Below are 13,711 nucleotides of genomic sequence, written 5' to 3' on the forward strand. Positions count from 1 at the left end.
GATCTCTGTACTGGGGTGAATGTATGACATTGTTCTGCATTCTGTCCATCAACTGTTGTTTTTGCATCTAAGAGAATAATCCTGATACATTCTCTTTCATTACTGACTGGACGAGGATGGCGAAACACACTGCCAATCAGGGACCTAGAGGCCCTCATTCCATTGGGCTTGTGCTTTTTTTTGTGATACCTATAGTGTGTGGTGTGATATTTATACTGTGCCCACCACCCTTTGGAATGTGTGTATTTTGCGCACACAAATGCTGCTGGATTTCCCCTGGCAAAGTTTGAGGGGAGAGGGGGAATTGGTATTTTACACACACCTTGTAATCTCAATTTGGGTGCGAACTCCTGTCTGCGCCTGAATCGGGATTACCACCCCTGGTGTACTTTTAGCAGTTTTAGGAAATGTTATTTTCTGGAGGTTCATGTGAAATATATTACATGGTTTGTATTAGATTCTTTGCATCAAACAGAACAATTGGGTGAATAAGGTCGCACCACCTGAAGCATTCGAAACATATTTCAGAGCATTTCATATCCCTCTATTGTGATTTTTGAGTCATCAATCGAACAAACTATTTTATTGTACAATAGTTTTATTAATATATGTAGTGTTTCTTTTATTTTGTCCCCTATTTCCTATGATTTTATGTACTGATCTTAATATCAAACAATGAATTGAAAGAGCTACAAATGTGATGACTTCTGTCACAGGCAGCAGTTCCGAATCCTTTGTCTAGTAAATGACAAGTCTCAATTTCTCTACATATAGCTATGCATGTAGTGTGTATACCCCTACCACATATCATCGCAGACACTCTTTCTAGTCCTGGACTTTTAACCTTCAAATTGTTTATATCATGTGTAAAAAAAACAGGAAGCTAACCAAGACTACAACACCCATAATGCCCTAGATTGTCACATGAACGCTAAGAACTTGTCAATGACCACAAGTTGTTTATTTGCAATGCTGTCCATGTAGAGGGAATTGCGCGACTGACTTGATTACTCTGTACTGATTATGTGTCCATAATAAATGAATGATTAGACTGACTACCCTCTACTATAACCTCTCGCCAGTCTCCTCATACACACTTCATGTACTCACACATTGCATGTTCTTCCGTTAAATTGAAGGTGGTCAAAGTCTGGGATTTTGAAAGTGGAAGGCAGGTGTGTGAGTTCAGCGACGCCCATGGGGATGCTGGAATAACCTGCATGACCTTTGACCTAAGTGGAAGAAGGTATGTACATGCTGTTCTGGTGCTGATTTATTAACAAGCCTATCTTTTTCTGGACGCAGCGCTGTTGTGGTCCCTTTATTCTTTCTCCTATACAAATGTAAACCATTCAATAAAACAATTTCGTAATAATAATGGCAATTAAGATAACATTTGAAAATATTGAATTAATAAGAACAATTCATCAGCTTCCTGTGCAAAATAGCAATTCCAAACCTCTGAGAGCAGGAAGACCCCGAAGGATTTATAAAGACAGCCAGGAAAGTAATTGATTGATGCAAGTGCGGCGTAGTTCATCAGCTCGTGTGAAAGCGGTCTTTTAAATAGTAATAAATATAAATTATAAATTAAATAAAAGTGGTTCCTCACCTTCTTGTACCTGAAAGGAATCTGAAGCCTTTAGAAACATGCTGGGCATTGATAACAGTACTGCAGCATATTTAATCAAGATTATATTCATTTGGTCTTCGCGCAGGGCGGTCTTTTTACAGCTAAAAAGGCATCAGTTAACTTTTAAACACACAACCTACAAACTAATTAAATACCATTCATTGGTCAGATTTCATCCCGGTCATGAGCAAATAATGTTAGAGTAAAAACAAATATTAATTGAGTAAGAGCAATTAAGTCCCTTCTTGAGCAGGAAGCCAATTTAAAATGTCAGGAAGTAGGCAGTGCCCTGAACACCAGTCCTAAACACCTGCCTGCAATAAGCGTGTATAGGATGTAAAATAGTATATTACACAGCACATGAAATAATGAACATCGAAGAAACCTGAGTTATACGATACAATGCGCGCTAATACCACAGAGAGTACTCATGGTCATATAAAGGATAAAACCTCGTGGGAGGAAGTACTTTCGCAGTTCAGCAGCTCCTTCATGATTCTAAGAACGTTTGCATGCGGATTTAACATGTACCCAGTGCAGAAGCGCTGTGTCGGCTGCGTCTTCCTGCCCCAAAGTGTGAGCTGAAGGCGCCATCTAGAGGCCGGCCATCAGATCCACAGCCTTGGTGTTTTAGGTGAACCTGTATGCTTTTGCGGGTCATTTCTGCATCTTGAAAATCACTCTTAGAAGATCACGCAAACGTGCAAAAGCTACCAACCCTGTCAAACAATTCAAAGGATAAAAAGAAGCAATAGAATATGACACATATTCCTGGAGGACTGGTTTCGCTCCAGGGTCACGGAGTCGGTCTTGTTGCCTTGGTGTCTTGGTTTGTGGTGAAGAGGGCTCACAGATCCTTGGCTCAGTGCACCCCCTTGCACCCCCTCACCCTAGATTGCCCGGATCCTTAACTTCCATGACAGAGACGCGATCTTCAGAGCGGCCCATGGGCAACCTGAGCTCAATTTCAAAAAGGCACATATTATATTATTTCCTGACTAAAGAAAGACTGTGCTGCAGCTCCGTCACTCCTTTACAGAGAACAAGCAAAAGCTGCGGGCGTTGATTCTGTAGCGCGGCAGGGCTCAGGGTGTCTGGGCCTAAGCAGCGCTCTAAAATAACGCACAGCCACACGTTAGGTTAATTGCTGGCGGGAAGACCCCGAGCGGTCTCGCGCTATTTATCTCCTCGGGTCGAACCCGCCCGAGGAGTGCATGCATGGATACTTTGTAGCGGAGAGCCCAGATGGCTCTCTGCATCCCCCGTTTTCTTTAGTACCAGTCCACCATCATTTGCATGCCTACGGGGAGGTACACAGGAAGTGTTTTAGCTTCTGGCTTGGCGCAGGGTTCGGCCGGAGACCATACTTCTGGCTCAGGGAGTTGGAACTGGCCACTGCGTCCGCTTGGGTGTTTGGGGGTGATTCAGTAATACGGTCCTGGCTAAGTCTTTCAGCAGCAGACATGGTCTCTTATCTCCCTGCTGGCGGGGAGGTCACGGGCCCTGATGAGCCAATGGGGGTATGGCTCAGAGTCACATCTGGGTCGTCCGCCTCTTTCGGGTCAGTGCCCGACCTACAGGTCCTCTTGAAACTTGACACATTTCGGGTGACAACTTGCTGTTCTCGATGGGCTGTGACCATGGTTCCTTGCATCTTGGTGATGGTCCACTCTTCCGGTTCGTAGGGCGTCCGAAACTTCCAGCCGGGGTGTCTGTCTCTAACCACCACGCGATCTCCCACTTTTAGCATTCTGTTGGAATGCTGTCTTGCGGAGCTCTCTTGAAGAGTAGATGGGACGGGGCACACCGGGTGGTGCTGTGGGGCGTCTGCTGATATGCATCTAGGAATTGATTGAGCGCCGTCTCGGCATCCTCCCCAAGATGTACAGTGATGCACAACGCTCGGTTGAGGGTTCTCATGAACCGTTCTACTTCCCCGTTGGCCTGCGGCCACAGAGGGGTGATCTTCCTGTGGCGAATCGCTCTGCTCTCCAGATAATTTTGAAACTCGTGGCCTTGGAACAGGGGTCTGTTATCTGAGCGAATTTCATCTGGCAGGCCCAGGAGGGCAAAAGTCTTGTCCAGGACCTACCTGACATGTGTGAATGCCGTCAAAGCCACCACCGCTACGACTGGAATGTTCGAGAAGGAATCAACGAGCACCAGCATGTTGTGACCATCAGGGAAGCTCCCTAAATCGATACTAATCTTGGACCATGGAAGTTCGCTTGGCTCTTCTGTGTTGATGGGTGCCGGTGCTGGATCACCGCCGGTGATGGTGCATGAGTGACACTGCCGCACCATGTCTACCGCTCTCGTATCCATCGCAGGGAACCAAACTTTGTTTTGCAGCCGAGCTTTGGTTTTAGCCATTCCCTGATGCCCCACATGCGCCAGCTGGATGATTTTGTCTTGCAGGGCTTTCAGGATAACAATAACATGTCCCCTCAGGACAACTCCCTGTTCTCCTTCACTCAACTCGTGGCCGCATCTGCCAGAGTTGTTGTCGTGCATGGCTATCTTCCGCTCGGAGTGTCTGGGCCCTGTCTAGGAAGTGGGACCACCCGTTGTTCAGCAGGGTACTTTTCACTCTGGCCAGTGTCTCATCAACGGCCATTGCACGGCTAATCTCCTTCACGTCATGGCTTTGGGGCATTACTCGCATGAGACCATCTTCACAAATGCTTCTGAGTATGCTACATCCGAACATGAACTTTGAACGGCCAGAGGCTCTGGATGCCGTGAGAGGTACTCGGCCGGGTTGTGTGCTCCCGGAAGGAACACAATCTTGAAATTGTACGCCTGCAGCTGTACAGCCCACCTTTCGATTCAGGGAGGCTCCAGTCTTGATGACCCTGCGAAGAGTGGGAGCAGTGGTTTGTGATCGGTTACCACCAGAAGCTCCTGCCTGTACAGATAGAGGTGAAAATGTTGACAGGCCCACTTTATTGCCAGGGCTTCCCTCTCGATCTGGGCGTATCTGGTCCCGGTGTCGGATAACGCCTGGCTGGCGTATGCGACTGGTTTCCCCGTCTCCTGGTCATGTTCCTGTAGGAGGACTGCTCCTAGGCCTACGGGCTGGCATCTACCACCAACTCCGTGCGTCGCCCCGGATAGAAGTAGGCCATCACCGTCTTATCCATGAGGGCTGTTTTGATGGAGTCGAATGCTGTGTTGGCAGCTACGGTCCACTCCCACTGATGGTCACTACAGGTAAGGGCGCGGAGTGGCTCCGATATAGAGGCCAGGTTTGGAATGAACCTGCCACATTAAGTGGCCATGCCGAGGAAGCTGCGAACTTCGGTGGGAGTCTTCGGGGTGCTTGCCACCCGGATGGCCATTGCTTTCTTGGGATCCACCCATAGCCCCTGTCTGGTAAAAATTTACCCGAAGAAGTCGACTGATTCCTGGTAAAAGGAACACTTGGCCCTATGGAGGGTCAGTCCGCAGTCTTCCAGATGCTGGAGGGTGGAACGGACGTTGCTTCCTGGATGGCATTTTGGAAGACCTCGGCCACAGACGACACCCCAAAGCTCATTCTCTTGTACCTCCTGAGGCGGACATGGGTAGAGAACATGGTGATGTACCTGCTCTCAGGCTCCAGTTCTAGTTGGTGGTACCCAGCGTTTAGGTCCAGCTTGGAGAACCATTTGGCTCCGTTCATGTCCGCCACTATGTCATCCAAAGTGGAGGTAATATGACGTTCCCTCTTGACTGCTAGGTTTGGGAGTCTCATGTCCTCACACAGCCATATGGCTCCCAGCTGTTTGGCTTGGGGGCCACGACCAATGGGGACACTCACGGGGTGGGTCCTGACACCTTTTTCGATGACGTTGAGGTCTTCGAGCTTCTTCAATTCTACCTCTACTTGCGGGCGAAGGTTGAATGGCACCCTCCGGTGTCTCAGGGAAGTAGGCCACACGGTGGGGTCAATGTGGAGCTTGAATTGCTTCCCTTTGAGCTTGCAGAGCCCTGTGAACAGTGTTGGGTAGTCGTGCAAGATGGCATCATCGTGGGAGTCGTGGATCTTGTGAGCGAAAAAGACCAAACCGAGGTCTTCTGTGGTGTGACAATTGAGAAGGGTGCCTCTCCTCCCTTCCGTGATGTGGAATTGGGCCCTCGTGACATGTTTGTCGCTGGTGACACTGGCCTCGATGACCCTTCTGAGGGGCAGAGGGTGCGTACCTCCATAGGTGTAGATCCGGGCCTTGGTAGGTGTGAGAGGGGGTCGTGGTGAGAGCTGCTCATACTGTTCTGAGTCCATGACATTGACCGATGCGCCCCTATCAATGCGCGCCTAGACTTCGGACCCTCCTACCAAAACGGAGCACATCGGTTGCGGTCTTCGGTGATTGTCCGACCTGCTGACAAAGGATACGACAAACACCTCGTCGTCATCTTCTTTAAGCGTGAGGCAGCACCCACGCGCCGAGTCACCATCCTGCGATTGCGCGTCGTCGAGCTACACCTGGCTTAGTCGTTGTGTCATTCCTCGAGGCCTGGAATAGGTCTGTCGAGACCAGCTGCTTCTACACACCTTGGCGAAATGAATGATCTTTCCGCAGCGGGTGCACCTCTTTCCTTTTGCTACGCACACTGTCTTGGCGGGTGTTCCATGCCCCAGTTGCCGCACGCACCACTCGTGGGCGGTCGCGGTTCTGGGAAAGCTGTACTGGGGTGCCGTTGTATGGCCTTGACTCTTTCTTCCGTGATGGGCGTGTACCTCATTGCCTGTGGTGCTGCAGTGGTCCTATGCAGGGTGGCTTCCATTTCACCTGCCCGTGCATCAGAGAGTTCGTGGGACCTGGCCAGGATGAGGATCACGTCAAGAGAGATCCCTGGTTGCCAAAGGATCAGTTTCCTTAGCAGCGCTGAGCGGCATCCCTGGATGACTTGGCTTCGTATTTCTTCCCTCTGGTTCGTGAAGGTGCACGTGCTGGCCAGTCTGCGCAGCCGCGCATTAAAACATGTCCACGGACTCTGTGTCTGACTGCGACTCCTGTCTGAACTTAAAACGCTCGAAGTCCGGGTTCAGTTGAGGGTCGAAGTGCCGGTTGAGCGCGGCGACCGCAGCTTCATAGTCGTCATCATTCCCTGTGTTGGGCAATGTCTCAAAGAGGTTGTAGATCTCTGCGCCACCGTAGTATATGAGCAACAACCATTTTACCGCGCCATCTGTCACACAGGTACCCCTGAAGTAGTGGGTTAGACGTTCGATCCATGCCTTCCATTGTGGGGCCGCTATTGCGGGGTCAGCAATCTCACTGAAAGGCAGCAGTGGGGAGACGACTGTGTGCTTGTGACCCGGGGACGGGGCATTGTCCTCTCTGTGAGGTTCAGCCGCACCGGCTTGCGGGCCGGCAGCGCCTGCTGAGGGCGATGTGCTGATGTTGCTGGCATTTGTGCCCATGGGCGCTGCAAAGCAGTCTTCTCTCTGTGAGACCTGGTGTTTCCGTGTGGGCTAGCGTGCATGCACGTGGCTGGCCTGGTTGGGCAGTCTTTGATCACTGTGACCCTACGTGAATGGTGGGTCAGTGGTGCTCCAGGCAGGTTGGGCCTTGTGCGTGTGGCGTGTTACTTCCAGTCTAATCACCTGTGGCAGCCTCTGGGTGATGCCTCACACTTACACGGGGCTCTCTGCAGTGGGGTTGTGTGGTGATGGGCCCTCACGCGTGTTGGAGTGCCTTCCTCCTTTCCTTTGTCTCCCTTGTTTTTTACTAGCCCTCCCCTGGGCAGAGGAGCAAGGTGATGGGCCTTCGTGCGCACAGCGTGCCTTTCCAGCGCTCCCCCGGGGCCTCACAGACTCATCGGCAATCCGCTTCTGGGGATCACGCGGGCGCGCGCCACTGTCTTGAGCATGCTCCTTCCTGGGTGCCAGGAGCAGGCCGGAAGGCACAGGAGAGGCCTCCGGCTGGGCAGGGCGAGTCATCCCGGCAGGGGTGGGCTCCCCGCGGGTTGCGGCACACACGACTCTGGGACGGCCTCGGCAGGAGGTGTCAGCGGGGTGCACAGAGGTGCAGGTAGGCAGGCACAGGGACACAGACTCTCGGCCTGAGGCAGCCGATGACAGTGGGGGGTTCGCGAGGGCTGCAGTGCTGTAGCGCGGTCACCAGAGCGTCACAGGCTCACGCCGGAGGTGATGCTGGGCAAGGGAGTCCGACCGGCCTCATCGCCAATGTAGTGCGGCGGGTATCAGGGTGTCTGGGCCTACGCAGCGCTTTAAAATAATGCACAGCCACACATTAGGTTAATTGCTGGCAGGAAGACCCCGAGCCGTCTCAGGCCGTTTCTTTATCTCCTCGGGTCGAGCCTGCCCGAGGAGTGCATGCATGGATACTTTGTAGGGGAGAGCCCGTATGGCTCTCTACAGATTCTTCAATATATTCTCCTCTTCCGGGCAAAACTTAAGGTCCTCTTCAACTCTAAGTCCTTTTTCTTCGAGACTCATGAGCAGGCATGGGAATGTGTTTTGAAAAGGCATGACCCAAGCACCCCTTCAGACCGACCAGATCCCAGTGGCGGACCATGCAAAGGCGCTGCAGGGCCCTTCCAGAGGCCTCAGTGGGGGCAGCAGACCTGTTCCTACAAGCCTCACGATCGTGACAGTGGCTGGAGGAATTCTTCCGGCACAGAGTCAGAGCCTTCAACGTCCAAGACAGTGGGGCCCGACGGCTGTCTGACCAGCATATCCACATGACAGGGAGGCCTCTCAGACTGATTATCCTGTTCCAGACTAGAGCTGTGGCTGTACCCCACGACCCCACGAAGAATGGGATAAACTCTTGGTAATTGTAAATTGCATCTAACTTAGCCTTCTCCGGCACAGTGGGAGTCTGTTGAGCTTCCTGCACTCACCATATGCTTCATTTTTATTTTTTGTTTTTTTTACCACCGTTGAGGTCCAGTTTGGGCGACAGATGCATCAGGTTGGAAGTATGGGGTTGGGAGGTCTGGGGAAATCAAAGGGAATGGTTTGCTCTTTGGGAAGTAGTTGTAGGCATGTATTGTATTTACCACCAAATTGTTTTGTGCCTGCACAGCACTTCACATGTGACTCACTCATTCTCGAGCCCCCTACACACATTTATGTGTCTTTTTTCTCTACACCAGGTCACCCCTATGTTCTGTTTCAAGTGCTCATCTTTGACTGCCATGCCCTCATTTAAATTAATGTTGTGGGGTGTGAATGGCCTCTTGGACTGCATTAGGTGCACAGCTGTCCTGAGATTTGCCAAACGCTTTCACCCCTCGGTTCTCATGCTTCAGGAGACTTACCTGTTAGGCTCCCATAGTTCCTTTCTTCTGAGGTATGGGTATGACAGAGTGCTTCATGCGGGGTTCAGTCAGGGTTCACTGGCTGTGGCTATTCCCCTTGATGGTCTGCAACTTGTAGGTTGATCCTCTAGAACGTTATGTAGCATTGGAGGGTCATTTAGAGTGCAGTAAGTACAATTTCATCTCAATTTACTTGCCTGATCAAGCACCATCAGGGACGTTTTCATTCTTGTCTACCCTGATTGCAGGTCTGTCAATGGGAGTCTCCATCATTGGTGGTGACTTTAACGCGGTATGTAATCCTGATTCCTGACCTTGATGCATCTGGTCCCCTTACTCAGGCATGTGACTCCTGCTTGTGTATATACCGACACTTCGGCCGTGCACAAAACCGACTCTCGCATTGATCTCTTCCTACTGCCAGCCACGAATGTGTGCCAGATGGACTGCGTGGCCATACTTCCGAGAAGGATATCGGATCATGCTCCTCTGGCTAGGACCTTCGGTGCTGCGAATTGGACCATGATTCCTGTGTGGCGTCTTAATGCCTGGTACCTCATGGTCCCTCAATTTGAGGCTTCCTTGGCACTCGAGATATAGGCATACTTTGAATTTAACCATGGTTCAGTTGCCTCTGCTACCACCCTGTATGAGGCTGGTAAGGCAGTGTTGCAGGGCATGGCAAAGGGGCTTGGGCATAGGGGCGAGCAAGATAAAGTTGCACAAATTACATCCCGAGACCCAGATTCAAGGCCTGGAGCACTTGGGACATGTCCCTCATGTCCCAAATCATGTACTGTGGCTTTCAGCGGCCCTGGGACAGCTACAGCATATTAACCTTAAGGACGCCTGCCAGTGCTGGCAAGAACACATGACATCTATGAACATGGCCGTGAATTAGAGGAGCCCATCACTGCGGAGGAGATTTCCTCTGCTCTATCTAACATGCCCAGCGGCAAGAAGCCTGGGCCAGATGACTTCCCTCTTGAGTTCTACCGACGTTTATTTGTACTGAAATTTGCTGCTTAAACTTTATGCTGAAGTGGCAAAAGAGGGTGCATTCCCCTCCGAGTTAGACCTTGCCACAATAGTAGTCTTACCCAAACTGGGACACCCCCTTAAAAATGCTCCTCATATAGGCCTATCTCTTTGATTAACAACGAAGTTTAAGCTGTATGCTGAAATTCTGGCCAACCGGCTCCACCTACCTTGCCACACTTGATTTATCGCAGCCAAGGCCGGTTGCAGCAGGGTTCAGGTAGCACTCTCCCGGTTGGGTGTGTCCCATCCCCAAGTTGCACTGCTTCTTTTAGATTTCGAGAAGGCGTTTGAGCCAGTGGATTGGTCTTTTCTTGAGGCTGACATTTTGCGTCCTGAACTGTGAACATACGCCTTATTGGAGCTCTCTACCATCAGCCTTATGCCCAGATATGGGTCAATGGCTCATTGTCGGATCATTTCCCCATCCAGTGAGGTATGTGTCAGGGTTGTCCCTTGTCCCTGTCCTTGTTACTGTTCGCTCTCGCGATTTAGCCCTTGTCAAGCCTCATCCACTGTGATGCTCTGTTTAGTGGGTGGTTGTGGGAGGGAGGTCCAGAGGAAAGAATCGCTGTTTATGCTGATGACGCTCTGTTGTTTCTGATACACCCGCACACCTCAGTGCCTCGATGTTTCAAACTCCTTACCTTATTCAAAAAGGCCTCTCTGGCCTTTAAAAACCTGGGATTTCAAATCTCCCTGCTTCCTGACCTCACGCAACACCTCAATTTAGCCCGATGGGGTCCAAAATGAAAAGTGATATCCAGAAGTGGTCACACCTTCCCCTGCATGTAATGGGCTGTGTTGCCCTTTTCAAAATTATGTTTCTCCTCCATTTTCTATATATATTCCAACATTTGCTACTCCCAATCCCCCAAGTTGGTTTCACAAGCTCAACTCTACCGTCCGTTCTTTTCTTTGGTTGGGTGGTCACTCCCGAATAGCATTTTCCTATGGTCAAACAGTCTCCACATGCCTATTGGCTGGAAATGGTGGACCTCCACTTTCGTTGCCTGGCCTCCCAATTGATCAACTGACTTAGCAGTGGGTGGGATTATCCAACGTACCAAGGGAACTCTCCTTTTAAAGTTTTGACCGCATTCTGAGCATGCTGTATGGTGATCCACTGCCCAGCTGCCTGCCTGATATCACTTGTATTATTTCCTTTGCTGGTGCTCAGCATTGCGATTTATGGGTTGGAATGGTAAATTGACGGTGTTGACTCCCCTGTATAAGAGGCGCTGGCTCCGCCACTCCGCTGGTCTAGAGGGCTTTCATAAGTGGGACATGATCGGCATTACGGTCCTCGGAGATGTTTGGGTGGGAAAACATATTTTGTTCCTTCGCGACTTACACGATCGTTGTAAGCTTAATCACACACAATTTCATAAATATCTGCACTTCGCTACGCACTGTTGACTGTCATTTTCTGAGACACTGAGATACTGGAATTCAGCTCCCTGTAGACTAAGTTGCTGATGGGTCATATAGGCAGAGGTGCAATATCCCAGGTTTATAGATCACTTTTTGTGAACGCTCCACATGGTTTCGACATGCTCCGACTTTGCTGGGAGGTTTGGGTGGATGAGCTTGATGAGGCTGATTGGGGGGAGGCCAAGATTCCCCCGTGCATGTTGGCTATTTTCATGCACCTTCAGATGATTTAATTGAAGTATTTCCATTTGACCTACATTACCTCTATACATTTACACCAGGCTGGCAAGATTCCCAATCTGTCTTGCTTTTGTTTTTCTGAAGCACCATCCAATTTCTATCATGTTATCTGGGTATGCCCGGTCATATCTATGACAGATATGCAGTGAGCTCTCTTGGGTTTTGAAGCAAATTCTTGATCCGTTGGGCATGGTTGACGAGGTGGGTGGCTCTCAGGCTGACTGCACTTTTGTGGCTGTTTCCACACTGGTGGCTAAGAGGGACATTGCTAGGCGATGGAACTTCCCCAATGCCCTGACCCTAGTGGAATGAAGGGCTTGAAAAATCAATTTTCGTTGCTCGAGGTTGACTACGGAAGTATGACAAAATATGAGCGAGGTGGGGGGCATACTATGGATTGGGGATGTTAGTGGTTCATGGGTGGTTATATTGTGTAAATGCAATGCAATTGTAGTTCTACCATGTTTGGTGGTTTCATAACTAATAAAAATGTGTTATAAAAAAGAAAACATGACACATATTACTGTCTGTCTTTAAGTTTTACTTAAAGTCCCAGTTTGATCGTGTTCTTGCTCGCCTTTCACTACGTTTCAAAGTTATCTTTCTTTTTCAGATAAATGTAATGGTGAAGTGTGCATTAGGCAGTTTCTAAGGATGCTACACTGTGATTTTTGGTTGTAATCATATCAAACTTTATTTGGCTAAAACCATAAAATAACTTGTACATAAAATCAACAGTACACTGCATCACAAAAATGTGTTTTCCTGTTGACAATGATATATCTATACAGTATTTTAAACATAAAAACAGCTTCCTCAATGATTAGGACATGAAGTGCCTTCTGAAGATGTAAACATAGGGAATTCAAATACATCCAATATTTCTCATCCAAACCTGTCTCAACAACTAAAACCACAAGGTGACTTATGCAAATATAAACAAAAAATATGAAAGGGATGCTCAAGATCGCCACAAGTACGTCACCATTAAAGTACTTACTTCCCCACTAGACTCCTCATTCTTACAGCTGCAGAAATACAGTTATAAACCACCATACAGCTATAGTCCATCTGTAAAAGCTGTAAATAAAACAGGGAAGGCCTGTATCTTCTGATGTTTATAGACCTAAACATTGAAATTAAAAATGATTTTCTTGGTACAACATATAGTTTTAAAAGAAAAAGTGTAGCGTGGACTGCATTGAGCAAGGGTCACAGAGGAAAGTTGAAGGTCAGAGTCAAGATATACATTGCTAGGGTACGAAACCACAAAGTGGACTATATTAAACCTGAACCTTAACAGATAAAATCTTTGAGTGTTTAAATGGAAACAGGAGATATGGTTCCATTGAGTCTCTGGCTACTAGCGGGACGTAAACAGACACCTCACCTTTCCATCACTAAGCTTTCTCTGTGCCTTTTGCATATGGTTAGAAGATCTTGTTTTAACTGGTATTTAGGAACAGTGGTGTAGTGTCTTTCGAGTTAGAAATGATGGAACCCTTTTGGCTCCTGATGGACTCCCTAGAACTGTGACGTAAGTGTTAGAGCAGATTGCACTAAAGTCTGGTTTAGAATGTAGAGTTTATAGATACTTTCAGATGAATAAGTACGTTTTAAACTAAGCTCTGTATGTGGTGTAATCATTGGCTGGTATCCAGGCTGGGGAAGACACTACAAGTGGTACTGTTCTCATGCTTGTAAAAACAATCTGCTCTCCCTAACAATTTGCTCTTTGGCATATCTCAGCCATGGGATGCTATGAGTGTTATCAAGGCCTAAGCAGTCGTTAATTATTTCATGGTTTAGAAGAGTTTCATATTCAGTAAACTTAGCTCCGTGTGACAGAGAAATATTGGGAGACTATTAGTTACAGACAAAAACCTTCTCAGAAACACATTTTCACTGTAAACTGGAAGTATCACTATATCTCCAGACCCCAGCTCCATATGTCACAATAGAGCAACAGCTTTCAATATAAATATTGATCATGGCAGTGAATGGTTTAGAGCCCTACTTTCCTGCAAATCTAAAAATGGCCTCTATGGTTTGATCAATCCGAGCCTTTTTGACCTTGATTGGATACGACCA

The 13,711-nt window shown here is 48.6% G+C and overlaps 1 protein-coding gene across 1 annotated transcript in view; it reads left to right on the forward strand.

Annotated features, from left to right (window-relative positions):
* Window positions 1–13,711, forward strand: part of LOC146802102 (cilia- and flagella-associated protein 337-like) — a 521,178-nt gene that overhangs the window by 335,990 nt on the left and 171,477 nt on the right. Inside the window, exon 17 of the mRNA XM_085621663.1 lies at window positions 1,140–1,246. Coding sequence (XP_085477789.1) covers window positions 1,140–1,246 — 107 coding nt within the window. The remainder of the gene's footprint in view (window positions 1–1,139; window positions 1,247–13,711) is intronic.

This window comes from Triturus cristatus, chromosome 8 (genome assembly GCF_964204655.1).
Source record: "Triturus cristatus chromosome 8, aTriCri1.1, whole genome shotgun sequence".
Lineage (NCBI taxonomy): Eukaryota > Metazoa > Chordata > Amphibia > Caudata > Salamandridae > Triturus > Triturus cristatus.